We start from the raw sequence: 21911 nt of genomic DNA on the forward strand, positions 1-21911 counted from the left end.
CGACCACCATTGCATCCCACCGCTGCCGCAGGGGCTCAGCCCCCATCCCCAGCTCAGGCCCGTGGGGCAGGGGACCTCCCGCTGCCTCCGACACCCATGGCCATCCCTCAGCACCCACCGACGAAGGGCAGAGGCGGGGAGGCCACCATGCCCCTGCCTGCTCCCCGAGCCACGCGCAAGCGCGGAAATCCCTAATTCTAAGGCATTTCTAGGGATTCAACAATTCAAGTTACTCTCTGTAATTAATACTTTTTTTAACCCCCCTTGCTCACAGGGGATCCCTGCCCTCCGCGGGCCCAGGGGAACGGGTGCCGCAGCCCCTGTCCCCTTTCACCCGGGTCACCCTGAGATGTGACATTTGCTGGTCAGGGTGGTGGGGAGGTCAGAAGTAAAACCGCATTGCAAAAGAGATTAGAGCCATTCAGGGAGGTCCCGGGGGGGCCGTGAAGCAGGCTGACCCCGAGGCGTGCCTCACCCTTTCACTGCCAGCAGGATCACTGCACACTTGCTTCATCCCTCCTCCCCCCGTCCCCATCGCTGGCGACTCGGAGAGGGGACGTGGGGCTCCGCAGCCCTTCGATCTGCTCCCGCACAGCTGTTCCCAGACCTTTATGGAAGGGACGAGGAATGTGACCGAAATAACCGACAGAGCGAACAGAAGCAAGTGTGAAAGACTATAAATAGATATGACACAATAACCGTGATCATCGCTAAATAAGTTTCAAATTGAATTGGCGGTATAAATAGAGTCAAAAGCGAAGATGCCATCAGCAGGTGACACGGCTTCGAGGTGGGGAGCGACGGGTGCGATGCAGGCGCAAACGCGGCGAGGCCCCACGCACGTTCCGATTGCCTCGCTCCACCCCTGCTGCCCGTCAGCCGTGGAAGCGGTTATCACCTCACCCGTTCCTGTTTGGAGGGAGAGGTGAGCTACAGCCAGTATTTGGGAGTGAGTCCTCCCAAGGGCGAGAGTGCCCGTGGAAGGGGAGCTGGGCGCAACGGCATGGGGAAAAGCTCACGGGACCCAGAGGCTGCTCCATCCTTCCAGCTCCCAAGCGCTCTCTCATCCTTACCCCCCCGCAACCCCGCCGGACCCGGGGGAACCAGACAGGGTGGGATGTGCAAGCCCATCCCTCGAGGGGCATGAAGAAGCTGACCCCCGCGGTGGCCCGGGCCCCTTTCAGCATCCTCCCAGAGGTGGGCAGCCGGCAGCCTCCAAGCAGCCGTAAAATGGCGTTCAAATTGCACTTTCGACGTTTAAAATCTTTTCTCCCTTTTCCCACCCCTCCTTCCCCCCGCAGATGTGTTCCCCTGGCTCCAGCAGGTCTCGGCCCTTCGCAGCGTTGGTTACGACCCTGTTTGCAGCAAGAGCCGGGCACGCGCGGGCTCCCTCGCTGGCTGACGCAGAAGCCGTGCAAGCTCCTTCAGGCAGTCGCTCTGCACCTATCCCTCACCTTGCAGGCATCCAAATGCTCCGGGTACCTCAGTCCCGAACCCACACAAGTGTTAAGGTGCTACCTCTGATATAAGCACTGCAGCTCGCATGAAACTGGGAAAGCATCCCATGTCCTCGGCCCCAAAGGAGCAGAGCCCAGGCCCCTCCCAGCACCCCAAATTGCTGCTGCAGCGTCACCTTGACCAGCTTTCCTGTTCTGGGCACAGCGGTTCAGCAACACCCCAGAGATGCTCAGCAAACATCGAGCACTGCGATCAGCCACGGGAGATCCCCGCGGGCATGGGGACGGTGCCGCCATCCCAGCCGTGCCACGGCGGGGCTCCCACCGCCGGCCGCCCTCAGCACCGGATGCTCCCAGCACCACGATGCTCGGCAGCACGCGGGAGAGGACATCCCACCCGTGGCCGGTGGGGCAGAGACCTCTTCCGATTTTATCCACAGAGGGTTTGCCCAGCTCAGATTCACAGCAATCCTCCTTCTCCCTCTTTTCCACCTTCCCCACCGTGGGTCCAAACCCAATCTACCTCTGTTGGTCTCCCTCCCGATTAACATTTGGGCAAACACCCCCTTGGCACGAGAGCATCCAGCTGGGTTCAGCTCAGCGCAGAGGGCTGGAGTGGAGGGGAGCAGGGGGAGCGTGTGTGGGAAGGGGCGAGGGGGCTGCAGATCAGGGCTGATACGGCCTGGCATTTTGGCAGAATTTTCTAGGACAGTTTGTACAGTGTCTTCCCTATACAATGGTTATGTCTAGCCGCCGCGCTGCGGCTCTCATTTCCATGAGCAAGGAATTCAACCGAAAAGTAAACAGGAAAAAACGTTACATCTCACAGTTTATAAATATATACAGAATTATTTAGGCAGTCAGGCCAATTTGCACAGATGCCGCATATATGCTGTGACAGATCTCTCTGTTGTTTTGGAGCCACCCCTTGTGAATGGGAAACAGGGCCGGTTTCTCGCCATGTCTGCGTGAAATATCGGCATCCTCCTGCAAGCTGGTTGCCAGCAGCGAGTGCTACGGCTCTTGGGAACAGCGCTACGAGCCGATGCGAGCTATTTGCACGTAGTGCTGAGAGACTCGAGCCTCCGCGTTTCCAGCTTGGGCTGCGCGAGGCCTTGGGAAGAGGCAGGGAAGCTTTTCCTGGGGATGGCGTGGAGATTTCAGCCTGGGATCTGTCAGGGTGACGGGACAAAGCGGGCGGTGGGGGTGTGGGAAGGACCTGCCCTGGCACACGCATCTCCATCAGGGCGAGGCGGCATTTTGGAGCCCTGGTTCCCCGGGTCCAACAGGCTGAAGCTGCTGGTTCCCGGGGCTGGGGGGGCAGGCAGGGCAGACCTGCCTCCGACTCCATGCAGGGCACCAAAAAAACTGCCGCCCACGGGAACGAGGGCCCCGAGTCCCATCAACCTCCTCCGCAGCGAGCATCCCAAGGCGTCCCGAGCCCAGAGCCGCCATTCAGACCAAAATGATGGGACTGGGCTTTTCCCAACAATGGCCCTTCCTCCCCCTCTCACACCCGCCTGAGCCCAGAGGTTTATTCAATCTGACAGCCCAGTGACTTGATCGTTCGAAGCAACATCTTAATTACAGGACGTCCTCCATGGCATTTTCTGGCCACGGCCCGTAAAAGAAACTTCTCTTCTCCGTCTCCCGCTGCCCCCCCAGCTCCGCCGAGCCGCGAGAGCGGCTCAGACAGTGGGGATATTGTTTTGGCCATTGCCTGAATGGCCTGGCCTCCTCAGCTGTAAAATTACCTAGAGGATAACTAAACAAACCCCAGACAAACACTTCTTTAAAGGCACTGCTTACTTTGCAGCAGCCATTTCCCCCCGCCTGCCACATGTGCTCACGCTGGGTTTTCTTTTCCACCCTCTTAAGGGCGACACAGTCGCGATGCCCTTGCAAAGCCTTGCCTGGGGAAGGGGGACCACGAAGCGTGGGGGGACGCGGGGGGACGCCACGGACTCTTCCGGACCCGGCTCCGCACCGCCCCAGCCCCGGCTCCGGGCTGGAGACCTCGCGATGCAGAGGTATCAGGAGCAAACAGGGAGGCAGGGACAGCAACTCTTTGGGCTGGTCCGTGTTGGAGCTGGGAGGGGGATAATGTTTCAAAAGGTTCGGCCCTGACCCCTTGCCTGGGGGGACTGGGGTTTTCCCCAAAATAGCACTGCTGGCCCACAGGGAAACCAGTTCCACCAGCCTGGCCCAAAATCCACCAAAACAGTGGAAAAACTGTCCCAGACACCAGCATCGTGCACAACCCAACAGGGCTGCCGAGCTCCTGGGGACAAAATCATGCGTTAAGGGACGATAAAGCCCCTCCGGCCTGGGCTGGATGAGCTGGGAGGTCAGGACAGGTCCCCTCCGGGAGGCTTTGCTGCTTCCAGCTATCCCTCATAAATAGAAGAAAAGTTCTGGCCAACTCCTCGTTCAGAGTCAATCTAAGCATTTCCTGACTCGGTGTTGATTTCAAAGATTAAAGCTGGTCAAAAACAACCTGGTTGAAATCCAGCCAGCATTAATTTTTGGAAAAAGGCCTTGAGTAATTTCATTCGAGTTTGTTCTGAGGGGAGGGGCGGCACTTTCCCCACCCAGAAGCTTGTTTGCTCTTGAAATACGTGCAATAAACACACGAACATCGAGCCCCAGCTACAACCAAAGAGGCTGCTTTCTGCTGCAAAGGCATCATTTTTGGTAAAAATACGGCATGTTAGTTAGTCTGGGGTTTTGCCTTTAACTTCAGATCTGCCAGTGAACCACTAACCCAAAATACTACAACTGCACCCAAGTTTCCATGTTCACATGAGGGCTGCAGTAACAGCCTGAGGTTTGGCACAGGGAAGCAAGACAGGAGTTTAGGATCAAAAATCCCATTGATCCCAAAATAAAGGTGGGGGGAGGATGTTAAATGAACCCCTGCGTTATTCCTGCAGCCGGTCAGAGGGAGGCTTTCCTTTCTGGTCTTGTCAACCCGTTCAGATAGAGCGTGCCCTCGCAAAGACGGGGGTGGAAACCCAAAACACAACACTGCGATGTGTGCTCTGAAAATATGTGCAGTCCATCCGAGGCAGATCCCAAATTTTGGCAGATTCCTAAGATCAGGAAATTCCTTGAGAGTTCGGGAAATTCTCCAAGACTGAACCCAAGCTATTTCACTTGCAGAAGATATCAAGTTCTCCTCTTTTTTTTTTGGTGATGGGTCAGGGGGACCTTGGCGAGCGCACATTGCTGTACAGTGAGAAAGAGGATTAGCAAAGCACTGCAGAAGGCCAAACGCAGATGCAGGGCCCGCAGGAACAGCTGCTTGCAAAGGGAAGCCGGCGAAGCCAAATATCAGCCACGAGGTCCCAGCTCCAAGCAGGTCTGGAAGCAGCCCAAGCTGGTATCAGTTACACTTTCTTCCCCGCTCCTTCGCCTGTGCATAAATAACCGCCCGTTATTTACGGCCGTTCCCATCGCACGCCCTACACGCGTGCCTGCGGGCTGACCTCAGGATGGGGCAGAGCTGGCTGCAGCGGGGGAGCACGAAGGGCCCCTCTTAGGGCCCAAAAATAACTCCCCCTCATCCCCTTGCCTCAAGCGACATGGATAATGGCAGGGTTTCAGCCCAGCTGTTCCCACATTCGATATATCCAGAAGTCACCCGGTGCCTGGGGACACGTGGGAGCGGCGCTGCCCATGGCTTGGAGCAAGCAGCTCTTGACCACAGCCAACGAAAAGCAGCCCCGAGGTGTGGGAAACCTTCCTGCTGCCCCAGGACCCTGCTTCTGGGAAAAATGTCCACACCTAGGCAAAAATAGGCACCAAACAGAGAATTGAGTGTGTAGGAGAACTTATCCCAGGTGGGCTTGTAGGATTGCTCTCCATCATCCACCCCAGAAACACATACTTGCCCACTGAGACAACCCTCATCCAAGCAGGCTGTTGGAGCAGCCGGGAAAGATCCATGTGGCTCCTGCCCTCAAAATGCAGGAGTTGGGGGAGACAGGACAACCCTGAGGCTGCTTCTTCAGAGCCCTGCAGCAGCCTGTGCACTTGGCCATCGCCCCCTCGGACCCACCATGTGCAGGGAAACCCATACCCACGGCTGCCTCTCAGGTCCGCCTCCCGTGCAGACCCAGCAGACCTGACTCCCTGCCCTCACCTTGCCTGCAGGAGCTGGGCGCCCGGGGCAATCAGCCCACTCGAGCATCCCAGCACTTCAACGCCGGGCAAACTCTTTGCTTTGTTGAAGATAGGGCACAAAGGGGAGCTCAAAGGTTACAATTAGCTCAATGGTGCCAGGTGACTTTTAACAGAAATAAATCAGCAAAGAGGTCAGTTCATACTAATGTCCTTCGATATTCCCCAGGTCCCAAAGGAAAAGTATTTTCTTTCCGCTCTTGCGGTGTTTTTCTTCCACTGTGTGCAGCAATGAGGTCACCGAGCAGAGGTTTTGTGGCTAAATTGCTGGGTTGCTGCCATCATTCTGTTCCCAGAAAAGGCAGAAGTTGACCTAGCTGGACATGCAGCCAAGGAAGAACATGGATCTTCCCAAAAGCCAGAGGCACAGCTCTGCAAAGGACCTGGCCAAGCCCTGGAGAAGTGACCCAACTGACCAGGGCTAAGGACATGACTAAGGGCATCTCTTCAAACCAAGGTGCCAGGCTGCTGCTCTTCCCACTTCCAGTGAAACCGTTTCTCACACTGAGGACAGTCCCTAGCAAAAAACACTCATGCAGGAGAGATGGCAAAGACCATCTGAAGTGCAAGAGCTGAACTACTGCAACAGTGTGGAAATGATTGAATTATTTCAGTAGCACATGAGGTCATCTTCTCCTGCTGAAGACAACCTCTCCACAGCCCTGTGGCACGCACCGGCTGGATGCGGCACAGAGCTGCTTTGGGAGAGCCTTCCCCAAGCACACCCAGCTGCAGGTCAGGCCAGCAGGTAGCCCTGAAGCCATGCAATTCCCCCCAAACCAGGGCTCCTTAGATGCTGCAGACAACAGGGTTTGTAGGATAACATGTTGGTGTTGGGGGGTGAGTTGGCACCAAATCCCTCTCCCAGAGCTGTGGGATGGGCAGCTCAGACACCTGATCTCATTCACAGTTGACTGCTTTGGGCAAGTTGGACCAGGGACCCCCCCCATGGTCTCAGCCAGGCTGGACAAGCCCACGATCTGCTGCCAGAGCCCTCCCCAGCAAAGCCAGGAGACACATACCCACTTGCAAGGGTTCATGCTGGAAGGACCCCCCCTGCAAAAGCTTCCCAGCTGCACCAGTACATTCCCCCACAATACATGGCTTGAGCCCTGCTCCTGCCAGCACAGCTCTGCCTAAGCCAGCCTCAAGCCCCCACCCTGAAGGCATTTTCCTCCCCTACCACCTTTCCTCAGCTTCAGAGATATCCTTGCAAGCAGGCAGAAGCTTTTTTCCCTGCAAGAGATCCCTCTGCTCCCTCCAGATCCTTACCTGCCAGCAGAGCAGCCTTTTCCTCTCATGCTCTGACCACAAAAACACACAACCCCTACCCCACACACTGCCCACCTTTCCCCCCAGCCCTTTATAGCATTCCCAGGCTCCTGCCCAGCTGAGCCTGAGCTGACCGGGACCAGCTGAGATCAGGGCTGCTCCTCCCTGGGGCTTACAGAGCCAGTCCACCCCAGCACAAAGCCTGGGTCCAGCCAGGTCCCCCGTGCCCCACCATCAACACGCTGGGCTTTACCAGGAGGGTGTCACCTCCTCCCTTGCTCAGTCTTCATCGCCTTCACCCAGCATCCATGTGCTGCTGAATCCAGCTGGGACTGCTCCTGCTCCATCTCCACGGCTGTTGCCTGTTAATGCTCTCTCATCCCTGGGGTCCTGGCATGGCTGGGAAAGGGTTTTTTTAAGCACATCACCCCTGTCCCACACAAAGGACCTCCTGCCTGCCCCTTGCCCTTGATAAATCTCCCCTGCCAGCCTCCCCGTGCATTTTCCTGGAGGAAGGACGCTAACGGGTATATAAATAAAGCAACCTGTGTATTCTTCTCCCTGCTCAGAGCTGTGTAACCTGCGGTTGACCCCTCCTAGTCCTCCCCGAACCACAGCCCCAGTATGTGCTGCCTGCCACTGCCGCCGCCGCTGCTCTGGCATTTTTATGAATGGCCTTGAGCCCAGGGAAGAGATGTGAGCATGGATTTGGAACAGCTCCATCCCTTCTACCGCACGCGCTAATCTTGACAAATGATCAGCGTGTGGCTTTCGAAACCAGAGATAAGGCTGTCTGACCACTTCAAGTAACTACACTTTCCCACGAAGAAAGGGATTTTGTTCTCAGCCCCCGGCCGCAGCTTCCTCCAGAGCCTGGGCAAACCCAGGTGCCCCCCACCCCATAGTTTGGGGACACACACACACTGCAATCACACCCCTTGGGAGCGGGGCCAGGCTCTGATTCAGAACAAAACCTCGGCAACCTCCGAACCAGGCAGGTGTTGTGACATTGCCGCGGTTTCTGATGCCACTGGCTGGACCGGGGCTGCCTCCTGCCTGCACGCCTGCATCTCCTTCCTGTTGAGGCCAATGGGAGAAGTGGTCCATGCCCAGTATGGAGCTGGGATGTGGCAGAAGCGTATGCTGCGAGCCAGCAAGAACATCCAGTTCTGCAACTGAGCCATGACCATGGTAGGCTTCCTTGAGCTCAGTTTTAGCTAGGAGCTGGAGCACCGGGAGAACTCCTGGCCCTGCTGCGGTCACCAACCTCCTTGGACCGGTATCCCACTGCACTGCTACGGCATTTGGGCCATGCATCTCGACTGCCAGTTTGGGCAACGCAGTGTCCCCGTTCCTCCCTGGGGCTGGGGAAGCAGCCGTGGGATAGCCGCGGTGTCTTCACAGGGAGTCTGAAAGGGCAGAGCGAGCCCTGGGTGGATCCTGTTGGACGTGCACCTGGGAAAGCTGGACTTTCCAGAAGGATCCCTCTCTCGCACAGACACAGACCTGCTGCCAAGGGTAAAGGCCTCTGCGAGTGCCAATTCAAGGAATGCCTTTGATCCAGTGGGAATCATTAGGGAGAAACTCTGCCTCTAAATTGAGCTGTTCTCTTGCCTTGCCACTTTGGGAAATGAATTTGTACTCGGAAAAACCCAAGCTGGGAGAGATCTTGGGAAGATATCCAATCCATTTCCCCATCCCAAATTGGCCCTGACAGACTTTTTTTTATCTAATCTTTCCTTTAAAATCTCCAGATGGCTCAATACAGTCTCCTCCAGGGCTATATTCATTTTAATACCCATTTTTTAAATTATTATTATTAATATCCAACTTAAATTTCCCTTGCTGCAATTTGTTCCTATCCCATGGCAACACCGAGGGCAGCTGTCCTCTTACCACTGTGCCTGGTGCACCCTGCCCTGCCCAGTGTGGAGTGTGCCTTTCCAGCACTGGTACCTAGTTAAAGCTCAGGATTAGGGTGGACAAGGCTGGTCCTGGCCAAGACCAAGCAGAGTTGAAGAGCCCCTGGACTGTCCTATCACTTTTCCTATTGCCGCGCTGGCCCGCAGGAGGGTTGGATGGTGCAAGAGCACACAGCCGCTGCACCCTGCGCAGGCACCAAACTTTGTACCCAGGTGGGAACGGGAGGTCAGAGGCTGCTGGTTTGTTGACCCATGAAGGGAGGCAATTATTCAGCTGATGAGGCCATGCAGGTGTTAATTAAAAAGCATGCGAAGCAGAACAGGTCACTGTTTGGTGTCACCCACTTGTGAAATTAGCCTTGTGGTGGTTCAGCCAGACCTCCCCCGGGAAACAGAGCAGGGGAAGAGCTGCCCGTCGCACCTCTGCTCTTACTCTCGTCTCCTCCAGATGAGCTCCTGTTTTCCGGGTACCTCCTGGGTCCTGCACCATGTCCCTGCTTTTTGGCCAAGTCTCTGCTTCTACCTGTTCATTCCTGGACTGGCTTGGAGCATAGCTGTGCAGGGGTGAGAGGTGTAGCCAAAATAATCAACTCCTGGCAGTCCAGGTTGAGAAACAAGCTCCCTAGTCATGTGTTGAGCTGTTGCAGGAAATGCTCACACGGTGACACGGATGGACACAGCCTCCCAGGTCAGGCACCCGTGTGGGTGTCCCCTGGTAGGGTCTCAGGTTTGCCCAGCATCCAGACTTGATCAGCAGCAGCAGCTCTGATCTGATCCCCTTTACTCTCCAGCCAATGCCAGGAGGGAAAGCAGGGTTTTCCTCTGGGAAGCACCGAGGGCTGGTGCTCTCTGACCCAGAGGTTACCAGCGAGCAGGTCTGCAGAGCCTTTCGGTAGCAGTTCAGGGGGGCAAAGCCCTTCCATTCTGCTGGGGAGCTCAGTGCTTGGCACGTGCTCCACAGGTCTGGGAGATGGGGCTTGGCATCTCCTCTGTTAACCCCTGGGACATGCCCATGTCAGGAGGATGCCCTGGTAGGAAGGAGTCTCCTTTTCTTCTGCGCATGAGCACTTCTCCAAAGCCAGGATGCCATGCCAGGCTCCATGCGGGCACCCTCCTGTGCCCACCAGAGCTCGCGGTGCGGTGGGGACCGGCAGCAGCACGACTGAGCATCAAAGAGTCAAACCTGAGCTGCTCCCCGAGAAATGCAACTTAACGAATCCCAGTTTCCTGCCGCTCTGTGTCTCATGGTTGGATTAGCTCACGGCTAATAAGGCACATGAGAGTTTTTCCCATGGTTTGGGGCACGCATAATGGCTCTCTCCTGTGTGGATTCTTTGATGTCTTATAATAGTTGATGACGAATCCGTTTCCTCAATGGGGACCCAAGTTTGGCTCTCTCTTGTCTGCCCAGATGCCTTTTTTCATAAAACAATTAGACATTAGAAAAACAAAACGGAATTCAGTCTCTCTGAGGATCCTGCCTCGCTATGAAATCTGGCAGAAAGTGACCCAGAGCTTCAAAAGTGGGGCTGGATAGCAGGGCAGGCAGACAGATACACTCATGCACCCACACAAGTGCAATGGTTCCCACCTCCTTCCCTTTCACAGTCGAGCTAGGGAGAATGAATGAGCACTCTTAACTCTGCCCTGTCGTGCCCGTTCATCACAGCACAGGCTTGAAGGCCAGGACCAAGGGATTTTTCCAAAACGGTGAAGCACCAGATGTTTTTTTCCTGAGGCCTCAGACACACACGTGCAGCACGCTGTTATTAAAACTGGCTCAAACTCCCTGCGCACAAGGAAAAAAAAAATTAAGGCTGCGCGCAAGGTTAGTTCTCAACTTTGGCATCCAGCATTAAACCATGCAGGCTCGGTTGACTTTTGTTTGTTTTTAGAGAGTTGCTTATAGACCGTCCCTCCTGCAGCATCCCAGCGGAGCGGAGCAATTTGATGCACCAGCTGGACGAGAAGTGCTTCATGTGTTGCCAAATATGCCATGTAAAAAACATAATGCAGCCACCTCTGGGGTGCAGCCTGACAAGCGCAGGGCGGCTCGCAGCAACACCCTGCGGCAGATTGAACCGAGAAGAGGGAGCCGCTTGAGAGGATGCACTGGTTCATTACACAGACTTCCTCCTCTTGGTTTTCTGCCTGGGCTTTCCAGCCTGCCTCCCCTGGCACGGCTCTTCTACGGATTTTTCTGCTCCTGCTAATGTTTCTGTATTCACCTCAGACCAAGCCAAAGGCTCCTTTTAACTGAAAAAGGCCGTTTGTCTCGGTATCTTAGCATCTCTGTCTCTGTGTCAGCCCAAGCCTTGATGCCTCCTTCCCCCAGCAGCAGGTTTCACTCCTGCATTTGGGATTCCACCCAGCCAGCCTTTCTCAGCCGCTTCTTGTTTTCCTCCAAGAATTTCAGAGAAGCATTGCACGCCTCGCCGTGGTGCTTCCCTGTCTGGGTTGACTTTGGGTTGGCAAGGTGTGGTCTCAGTGGGATGCCCAAGGGTGCAAGTGTCCCAGGGACAGCGGGATGCTCTGCCCGGGCTCCGCTTATATGACAAAATCTGCTGCTCCCTGGCATGGCCTCACCTCTGCAGGGCTGCAGGCTGACATCCACTGGGCAGCACCAGGGATGTTACCTCCCTCCCAAATTGCCCAGTGTGCTGGGTGGGGGTCCTCTCCCCCTTGCCCAACAGCAAAAGCTCCCTGTGGCTCACACAGTCTTACCCTGCTGTGGTTAATGGTGCGGTGCCTGGGCAGCGCTGTCAGGGCAGGGTAGGGTGCTCAGTGCCCAGCACCCGCTGCTGTGGGTCACCTGAGTGTGGGGGCATCAACATGCAGGTTAGCAGGGATCTCTCTGCAGCTTGTAGGAGGGGTAGGAGACCCGAACGTGCCTTCCAAAGCTGCCTAGGAGGAAATGCACTTGGCTGTGGGAGATCCACAGGTCTCCAGGGAGAGGCAAAGGATTCCCCCCTCTCCTGGAGCGTGGAACCGGAGCCCAAACCTACTGGGGAGGGCTGGTGTCAGCTCCGAAACAGTGCTGCTTGCCCTTCCTGCAAAGCGCAAGCGCTCGGTTCGCTGGGCCCTTGGTGATGCTGGATGCATCAGGCTTGTGCCAGCCAAATGAAGCCAAATGATTGACAGCTGCCAATCTCCAGCAGCACAGAGTTTAGGTTCCTCCAGCCGTTCTCTCCGCCTGCGCCCCGCAGTGAAGCAGAGCGGACCTGGGGGGACCGGGAGCCGTCCGTTCGCCCCGCGGCTCCCGACCCCACGGCACCTGCTGCCCCGCGGGGCGAACGCCCCATGCCGGGGGGGCGGTGGGAGAAGGGGAAGCTCTGGGGCGGGGAGGGGGTGCATGCCCCTTTCGGCGCGCTCCCCCTGAGCTCCGCCGCGGGCTGCGGGAGAGTGGGGGCCGCTTTGTCTCCCCGCCCGTGGGGCCGGGGGTCGGCGGCTGTGGGAGGGCAGGAGGAGGAGCGCGGCCCGCCCCCGCCGCCGCGGTACAAAAGGGGTCGGGCGGGCGGCGGCGAAGCGTGTGCCGCCGGGCAGGGCCGGGCCGGGCCGGGCAGGGCAGGGCAGGGCAGGGGAGGGCAGGGCAGGGCAGGGCAGGGCGGTGCTGTGTTCAGCTCCGCTCCGCAGCGCCGTCCCGGCGGGGCCCGCGGCCGCCCCGTCCCGCTCCGCCGCCGCCGGGCCCGGGACCATGCGGCGGGCGCGGGCGCTGCGCCGCCGCGGAGCTCTGCTCGCCTGCCTCTCCCTGGGGACGCTGCTGGCCCTCGCCGACGCCAAGGGCTCCTTCTACCCCCCCGCCGCCCCCCTGCCCTACGGCGGCAGGTACAGCCTCTACACGGCCGGCTCCAGCCCGCAGGTCGGCCCCGGCAAGCCCGTGGGCAAGCACAAGTAAGCGACCCCTTACGCGCCCCCATCCGCGGCCGCGCAACCGATCCGGCGGCCACCGGGAACGGGGTAACGGCTCCCATCGGGCATCCCTTAGCGGGCACAGACGGCAGGCACCGTCTACCGGCCACACGTCTGGGCTCAGCGGGCAGCATCCCTGGGGGACCGGCTGCCGCGGGCACCGTACCGATCGTGGGTGCCATCTCCCAGGGCTCGGCCGTGGGCACCCCTTGGTGGGCAGCGGTCCCTGGGTACCCGCCGTGGGCACCCCTTGCCCCACACCAGCTGCCGGGTACTGTCGAGGGGCTGGCGCACAGTGCAGAGGTGTCCGTGTGTTCGGGTGCACCCCCTTCGTGTAGAGCAAGGCTGGGGAGCTGCTCAGCGCAGGAGGGTGCTGGGGTTGTTTCCAAGAAGGAACGGGCTGCATGCGGGGGGACACGTGTGTGCTGCAGTCCCGTGTGGGTGCCCGTGTGTATTTATGGGGTAGGTGCATGTACCTGTTCTGCATGGGCGTGGGGGTGTGATGCGTGGGAGGGGAGGATGGCAGAGCACAGACCTACTCATGAAAACACAGATTGGTTTGGAGGGAATTTGCCCGTTTGTGTGTAAAGCACAGACTTACTGGAGTTCAAATATGTTTTCAAGTAATCTGGAAAGCTCAGGCTGAGGAATGTGGGTTTTACGTGTACTGTAGACTTTTGCCATTCAGCTGCAAAAAGGCTGCTACAGTGGTGGGGGGCTTGCTTCCCTCCCTGCTTGTTTGCTAGAACCGTTTCTGTCAGACCCCTTTGAAAAGGGGAGGATGTGTTGTTATGAACAAGCTGAAATGAATAAAGTAACATTCGAGATGAACAATACTGGCAGTGCCAGTGAGAGCTTTCCAAAACCTGTAACATTTTCCAGCTGCTCACTCTTAAAACATCGGGCTGGAGCTATAAAACCGCTAGCCACAGGTGGGTGAGAAGAAACGGGGCTGCTGAGGAGGGGAGCGAGCCAGAACCACCCTAACCCAAGCAGTCACAGGCAGTCAGTGTCTATTAGTAGTGGCTGGTAGATCTGCCTGTGTTGGCTACTAGCTAGCTTACAGAGGGGTTTGCAGTGTGTTTGTAAGCGGATCCTGGATTTATGGATAGCCAATGATTCTAAATTTCCACATGCACACAGGATCTCCCTTCCCTCCAGCTGAGAAAAGTGTCTGGCCTTTGCTCTCGCGTGGCCCTGTGCACAGACAAATGACTCGCTTTTAGGGGAGCAGCACAGACCCTTGCACCGGTTCTGAGCCGGGCAGCCTCAGCAGGGCAGAGCCGTGTGCGCCTGGGCAGCCTGGGAATGCCCGTTGCCGGCCGGAGTTGTGGTGCCCATCCCAGGGGAGCAAAGAGAGCCCATGGCGAGGGGCTGGGGTAGAGGGGCTGGTGCTCCTCGGGGGGGGGGCGAGGCAAGGGGGATGCATTGGGGCTGTGGGGTTGGGGGGTCCGTGCTGGGAGGGAGCAGGGAGAGCTAGGGTGTCGGAGGGAGGATGAGCCTGCTCGCACCTTGCTGCTTCGCCGAGGGAGCTCCTGCCCCACACGGGCTCTTGGAGGTGCAGGAGGCTGCTTGGGGCCTCTGTGTGGGGGCACCCGGGAGCTTACGGTGGGTCTTGTCATGGGTGGGGGATGTGCTTTGTCATCACGTGCTTGTCATCGGTGCTTGTCCCTCCTTCACCCATCCTCACCCACTCGGGTGAGCCAGTGCCCTGCGCTCTGTCCCCAGAGGGTGACGGGGGCGGGGGGGGCTGTGTGCACACACGCACATGCGCGCACACACACGCGCTCACTCCTCGAAACAGGAGACACCACAGCCCTTCTCCCCAAATGCTTCTGCTCCAGCATGGCTATCCCAGTCCCTTCCCTCGCCTCCACCTGCCAGAGGTGTCTCAATGGCATCCGGACCATCATCGTGCCGAGCCCCGGAGAGCTGGGCTGAGGCCCTGCAGCCCCTGTCTCCGGTCACCCCGACGCTGCTCTCCGCAGGCTGCGATGCTGGGGGACCCCGGCTGCATCCCAGCCCGTGGCCCGGCAACCGAGCCGCAGCGGCCCCAGCTCACACGGGAAGAGCTGGGTCCTCCCGCCTCACTGAACACCCCCCTGCACCTGCAGCTCATGCCGGCCCATCTGCTCCATCCTGCTGACCCTCTGTCTCTGCCTCGGCTCCGCACTGTGTGCCTGTGCCCTCCTCTCCTCCCACTCTGCCATCTGCCATGTCCCTGTGCCCTTAATCCCTGTCTCACCACACATCTCTGCTGTCTCTGCCCCTGCGGACCAAGTCCATCTGCTCCTACCGGCAGCCCTGCCTCCAGCTGGAACAGCCTTGGCCTCCATCTGTCCCACCAGCACTCCTGCAGCCTTCCTCCTGGCCGCCTCATCCTCAGCACCTGGGTTTGCTGCTCAGCTCAGGAGAGGATCTGTGCCTGGAGCTGGCTGGTACCCTGTAGCTGCAGGTGTGATGGCAGGGGGGAAGAGGCTCCGTTCCTTGTACTGCTCATCCAAGGGATCTGAAGAGGTTTTCAGCCCCTGTCCAGCTTGGGACCTGGGTCCTGTCCCTGCCTCTGTGGTGGAGGGAGCCGTGATGCTGCAGCCCCGCAGAGTGGCCAGCCTGCGTCTCCTCTCCCTCCGCTGGCTGTAACATCACACTTGGTCCTGGTGTGACAGGACCCACAGCAATGTCTGAAGGCTGTTGGGCTTGGTCCTGGCACTGGCGGCACTCCAGGAGCTGCAGGAAGATGGATCACCCCTGCCAGACATTGCTGGAGCTATTTCTGGGATGCTATTCCCATAACTGCCATTGCTGGTGGGCTTCTGCTTGTCCCCCACCCAGGCCACGCTGTGCTGAGCACAGCCCAGCTCCAGGGCTGGGGCCTCGGGTGGCCCCAGCGCTGGTGACGATGCGGCCGTGACCGTGACAGCAGCAGCCGTGCACAGCACCCAACCCAGCCCGCTGCAGCGCGGCGGCACCGCAGATCTGCCGGAGGGCTCTGGGTTTCTTGCAGGCAGTGAAATCGCTAGCGAAAAGTCCGAAGGCGAGGATGCGCAGCCTGTTTCCAGCACCGAGACTGGTTTCTCGGGCAGCGCTCGACTGCGGAGTGACTGCAGCTGGGGAGGACGGGGCAGCCAGCAGCTTGGAGTGACACTGTGGGCCAGGCACTGCCCGAGGCTGAGCGAAGAGCCCAGCACCACTGAGGCGAGCAGAGCTGCGCTGAGGGTGCGGGGGTTTAGCTGCACCCCCTTAACCCAGAGGAGAGATGCCTGGACCCACCCAGACCGAGGAAAAGCCTCCCCGTTGCTGGGGGGTAGCACCCTGGTGGGGCTGGGCAGGGCTGGCTGCTGTGCAGGCTCTCGGAGCCGGGCGGGTGGAGGCGAAGGCCGGGGTGTGCGGGGACACCAGGAGCAGGAGCCAGTTCACCCAGCCTGGCCGCACCAGGAGCGCCCGCCTGCCCCTTGCCTGTGCGCCCCGCAGCCAGGCTGGGCACGGGGGGACTTTGCTCTGTCCCCACTCCCTGCACTCCCCCGGGCCCCAGCGCTGTCCCTGTCCCCAGTGGGTGGGGTGGGTGGTGCCCCCTCCCCAGCACCTGTGGAGGCTGGGGGTTGCCCAGCCGCCGGCCCCCCAGGACCTCACGGGCAGTGTTAGGCAGGGCAGGCAGCCCCGCCTGGGGCCCGGCTGCACGGCCGGGGCGCTGCCGTCTGCCGGGGCGGGGGGTGACGGCGTCTCGCTGTGCTTCCCCCTAGGAGCTACTGTGCCTACGTGGTGCAGCGCAACGTGACGTGCTCGCTGCAGGATGGGGCCGAGAGCTACGTCAAGGCCGAGTACCACAAGTGCAGCTGGGGACCCAAGTGCCCGGGCAAAGTGCTGTGAGTACGGGCGACGCTGGGGCACGGCTCGCTTCTCCTCCCGGCTTCGAGTTGCAGCTCTGCTCAGCCCCCCGAGCCCCCCGCCACCCTTCCGACCATCAGCCCGCGTTTTCCAGAGGGCAGTGAAAGGGGCTGAAGGGCTTTTCCTGGACGAGGCAGGCAGTGGCAGGGCAGCGGTGCTGGGAGGAGGCAGGATGGGATCTGTCAGGAGGGGGCGGGAGCTCTATCCCTCCTCAGAAGTAAGTCAGGAAATCATGGGGAGCTGGGAGGGTGCATGTGCATGTGTGCAGGGAAGCATTTTGTTAAAGAAGTCCTGTGATTTGGCAGAAAGATGGCAGCTAGGTGAGAGCTTGACTGAGAGGAAGAGGAAACGGAGCCGGTGGCTGGGGATGGCTGAGGGCTTCCTGCCCCAGGAAAAGATTTGCAAAACTCTCTGCCACCTCGTCAATGCTGGAGGGAAACACCCCGCCGTGCCGCAGCCACGGCTGGAGCTGGGCAGACACTGGGACTTTGTGCTTCTCCACCCTCCGCAGCCCCCGGCTGGGGATGCTGCTCCATGCAGAACTGCTGCACTCCCACATCCTTGCTGGGCCCGCCAAGAGCAGCAGAGCTGAGCACCGAGGAAAACTGGCTTGAGAGGGGCTTTTGTCGGAGCCTGGCACCCCTCCCGCGGCAGCGGCACGCAGCGCTGCAGCCCGCCGGGACTCGCCACGTGCCGGCGGTGCCGCTGGCTCAGCTCGCAGCCGCTGCCAGCAGAGACGCGCTGCCGGACCCGCTCGCTGACTTGCTCTTTCCTTGCTCCTGTTGCAAGTGCTTTAGCAGCATTTGGGGACTTCAGGACATCCTGCAGCCGCTGGTACCCGTGGAGGAGATAGATCCCCAAAGCCTCTCCCATCTCTGCAGTGACTGCTGCTCAGCCCCTTCAGCCCTTCAAACAAAACTGGAGTGAAACCAGGGTGTTTTTTGAAAGTAGCTGGACCCGCAGCTGGACTTTCTGCACAGTCTTGGATGCTGCATCCACGCAGGAGAAGTAAATACAGTTTTTCCACGCTGGGGCCATCAGCTAATGTTTGTGCAGCTGCAATAAATACTTCCCCTCTTCACCGTTTGGAGCAGGGGGAGAAGGGTTTGGAGGTGCCGAAGGGCTCTGGGCTCCTCTGCAGAGTCCGGCATGAGACGGAGAAGGTGCCTTGCCGTCTGGATACCATCCTCATCCTCACTTCACCCTCTGACAGTGGCTGAGTGCAGCAGTCTCCTGCCGTGGTACATCCAGACAGGTTTCTACACACTAAGATAGAAGGAAGGACCATAGAAACTCATCAGCATCTGCGCAGAGGCGTAACAAAAAGAAGAGCTTGTTTTGATACTGTCCCGTGCCTTTCAGAAATTGTCGATGTGGAGAAATTTTGAAGTGATTCAAAGAACAGGGGATTTGGGTTTGCTTTCTCCTCCTGCAGTACGTACAGGGCTGGCTGTATGGCACTGGGAGTCGTGGGGAAGTGGCATTGCCCGGGGGCTGCAGCCTGGGCTGGGGGCACTGAGGACCCTGGCAGGGACAGGGAGGACTGGGGCTCAGCCCCGAGCAACTGGATAAGTGCGAGTGTCTTACGCAGCCCCGCTATGCAGCACGGATGGTTGGGCCACCTCCTCCGAGACCTTCTGCTGAACGTGCTGGAGAAGAACAAGGGCCTGATTGTACATGTTGTTGCAAAACAGCAAACTCCAGGATTTTCAGGCCCTGGTAAATTGAGATAGGAAGCTTCCAAAAGGCAGGTTCAAAGCACTGGCGTTTCGGAGGTGGTGAGAAACACGCTGTCTTCAGCCCTGTGCAGCTCTAGTCGGCTTGTGGGGGGAGCACGGGTGCTGGCAGGGTCCTGTCCCATCCCTACCACCCCATGGGAAGGTGCCACGGAAGAGCTGGAGCAGCGGAGTCCTCCCCACTGGGCTGGTGGGGACCCCACGTAAAATGGGAGCAGAGAGGGGTGTTAGTGTCCCACCAGGCAAGGAGGTGGGCTCGCACCCTCCTCACCCCAGGGCTGTTTCTCAGGCTTGTCTAGTTGTGTTACCAACTTGTTGGGGAGAACTCTACTCTCACTGTGTGCTATCACACCTGCCTCTTATGGTTCAGTCCTGGAGAGGGTGGGCACAGGTTTTTGGAGTGCTGGTTAATGAGCTGTGTCCGTGGATGGACACTGTAATGCTGCTCTGAGCTATGGTGCAGCAAGAACTCTTGAAGGAGGTTGGTCATGCTCTTCAGGTGCAGCACATGGGTCTCGGCCAGGCTTTCGCATGTGCCCAGCTTTCCCACACCCAACAGGACCCATGGCCCTGCTCTTCTCCGTTTCTTGACGTCGTGGTTGCTTCTCTAAACTGTCTTCTCTCTTCCTCTCCTCTCCTGGAAAGGTACCGCACCTTCTTCAGACCCAAATACAAGATTGGCTACAAGACAGTGACTGAGCTGGCCTGGAGGTGCTGCCCAGGCTTCATGGGAGAAGGGTGCCACGACAGCCCAACTGACCAACCTGGCCTCCTGCCCCAACATCCCAGCCCTAAAATGCCCCCTGGGCAAAAGATGTTTCCAATCCCCAGACTTCCTCCCCATCCAAAAAGCCACCCTGACCTGTTTCGAGGACCAAAGAAGAATCAGTACGGTGAGACCTCACTCCTGCTTCACATCCCCAGGGTACCACACCACCGGCATGCTCTCAAACCTCCCGGTTCTTTCTGTGCCAGCACAGGGCATGGATTTGGCAAATCTTCAGTTGGGTGACCTTCTTTCTGATCAGAGACCTAACATTTGATTGCTTTGAGGATCACTTGCTTTTTTAATCTAGTTTATTTCAAAATGTGCTGCTTCAAAATTGCGTTTCCTCATTGCTTTAAAGCATTTTTCCATTAGTTTGGTGATCGATAGAGTGTGTCTCAAGATGCAGCTCCCCCAGGCTGTTCTCATCACCTGCCGTTGAACCTGGGAGCGGAGGGCTTGATCCCAAGAAGAAAAAGGGTTTCCTGATCAGCTTAAGAAGAGATGTAGAGGAAAGGAGGAAGGGTGGGCTGATATTTTGCTGAAATGACAGTAATAGGGAGGGAGGAGCTAATGTTAGTCAGTATGGAAAAAGAACTTCAATCTAGAAGATAGCCAAGGAGGGAAGTGAAAGGAGCACCAGCCCTGACTGTGCCCTTTCTATTTCTTTCCGTGTGCAGGCAGGAAGCTGCCTGGCCTCTTCGGGGACCGCCTGGATCGGCTGGAGGAGGAGGTGAGGCGCCTTTCCCAGTCCTACGACAGCCTGCACACCATGGTGAGCGGCCTGGGGGACCGCCTGCGGCTGGCCATCCAGGAGGACACCACCAAGATGATCAGCTCCCTAATGAACAGCCCGGGCACGCCTGACTCGATGGTGGGCTTCGGCATCATTCCTGATGGCCTGGTGGATGTGGCGGACAAAGCCGACATTGCCACGTACCCTCCCGTTGGGGAGATCCTGACCAAAGTGACGGAGGTGAGCGACGTGCTGAAAACCAAGGCAGATTTGCTGCACGAGGTTCGTGGCATGGTCCTGGACCACGATGGGCAGATCAAGCATCTTCTGGAGTCAGCCCGGCCCTCACCCCTCACCTCCATTGACCTGCTGGAGGAGTATGTGGACACGCGGCTGAGCAACCTGCGTGGAGAGCTGCTCGATGGCTTTGAGAAGAAGCTGGGGAAGATCCAGACCACGTGCGACTTCCGGATCCAAGAGGTGCGGCAGCAGTGTGAGGAGGAGAAAGCTGCCAACCTGCGGCTGCAGCAGACGCTGGATGGGAAGGAGCTAGAGATCAAGAAAGAGATCTCCCAGCTGGAGACCCAAATCCAAGGGCTGACGGTGGTGGAAAGCTGCTGCAGCAACCTGGACTACCTCACTGATCGCATGAACATCCTTGAGAAAGGCCTTCACAGCATCTCTGAGTCCCAGAAGAACTTGCACTCACGGCTGGATGGAGAAATCTCCACTGTCACCCTAGGGAACCTTTTTGAAGGGCGCTTTGAGGACTTGGAAGCTAGAGTCAATGCTACAGAGAGAGAGACGGGGGGCTGCTGCTCTGGTATAGAAGACAGCATGAGAGGCATGGTGGTGGCAGAGGTGGATGGCATGAGGTCTGCCTTTGAAGACAAAATGCAAACCCTGGAGGACAGGTTCATGGCCATTGTGGGGGAGCTGAACAATGTCAGCTCTCCTGTGGGCATGGATGGAGCAGTGGTGCCCGTGCTGGAGGGGGAGCTCGCCAGCATGAGGAAACGCACGGATGAGACACTGGAGGTGTTGCAGAATCGCCTCATCACGCTGGAGAGCACTTGTTCCCTGGGCTGCACCTCTGCCTCCAAAGACGTGGAGACCTTCCGGACAGAGATTGAAGACTGCCAGAACAAGAACCAGGACCTGCTCCTCCGGATGGACAGCAACTACGACCTCCTGCGCAAGCTGAACGCCACCATCCTGGAGATCCAGCGGCGAATTGAGGAGGAAGCATCAGGGGCTTTGCAAGGGGAGATCACTTTGCTAAAGATCAACCTCAACACCATGAGCAAGTCTCTGACGGGGCTCAAGGACTCCGTCTCCCAGTACTCGGACACCGTGACACACGTCAACTCCTCGCTGGATGAGCACGAGCGGAAGATTGAGGATGAGGTCCATTCCATCCAGGAGAAAGTCAACGACCAAGGCTCCCAGCTCTTCTTCAGCAACCGACGTGTCCTGAACCTCAAGGGAGACTTGGAGCGACTCAAAGCCAGGATCGTCAGTGACCTGAGCTCCTGCAAGAGCGTGGCCCATGACCTGCAGCGGGAGATCGCTCACTTTGATGACCGGGTGGCTCGGGTGGAGAGTGTCTGTGGCAGGCTGGGTGCCGTCACGGGAAGCCTGGATGGCATCAGGGACGAACTGGAGAAACACACAGGCAGTCTTTGGGACTACATGGACCATATGAACGGGACCCTGGCTGCCCACTCTCAGGAAATAACGGGACTGAAGGACAACCTGCTTGACTGCCAAGCCAAAGTCTCTGAGCTGGCAGAGCAGGTCGGCCACTTGGAAGAGCAGGCGGAGGGGAAGCAGCACTAGCTGTGTCACCATGCCCTTCTTTCTTCTCCCCCCCGTGAAGGACAGGATTAACTTATATCACACGGACTTGCCCCAACGTGACAAGAGTTCTTGGGATAACTTTTTTAATGAAAAGATAAATTAAAAGCTGCTACAACCCCCCCCTCCCCTTTTTTTTTTTTTAAAAGTCTTGTCAGCCCCACTTTTCTGTAACTCTGCCGTTACGGT

At 58.2% G+C, this 21911-nt stretch overlaps 1 protein-coding gene across 1 annotated transcript; it reads left to right on the forward strand.

Moving 5' to 3' along the window:
- The first annotated feature begins 12224 nt into the window (after positions 1 to 12224).
- EMILIN3 (elastin microfibril interfacer 3) lies at positions 12225 to 21911 on the forward strand. Its single transcript, XM_082007289.1, has 4 exons — positions 12225 to 12724; positions 16483 to 16605; positions 19009 to 19256; positions 19810 to 21911. The coding sequence occupies exons 1-4, from the start codon at positions 12528 to 12530 to the stop codon at positions 21702 to 21704; spliced, it is 2463 nt and encodes an 820-aa protein (XP_081863415.1). The 5' UTR covers positions 12225 to 12527; the 3' UTR covers positions 21705 to 21911.

The sequence above is a fragment of the Phaethon aethereus genome (assembly GCF_964289735.1).
Source record: "Phaethon aethereus genome assembly, chromosome: 16".
In the NCBI taxonomy this organism is placed as follows: domain Eukaryota; kingdom Metazoa; phylum Chordata; class Aves; order Phaethontiformes; family Phaethontidae; genus Phaethon; species Phaethon aethereus.

What these genes read in the sequence shown, in the direction of transcription:
- EMILIN3 (XM_082007289.1), top strand. Translation starts at nt 12,528, where the DNA reads ATGCGGCGGGCGCGGGCGCTGCGCCGCCGCGGAGCTCTGCTCGCCTGC. An exon ending in AAGCCCGTGGGCAAGCACAA is followed by an intron (nt 12,725 to 16,482) that starts GTAAGCGACCCC and finishes GCTTCCCCCTAG; the next exon opens with GAGCTACTGTGCCTACGTGG. An exon ending in AAGTGCCCGGGCAAAGTGCT is followed by an intron (nt 16,606 to 19,008) that starts GTGAGTACGGGC and finishes TCTCCTGGAAAG; the next exon opens with GTACCGCACCTTCTTCAGAC.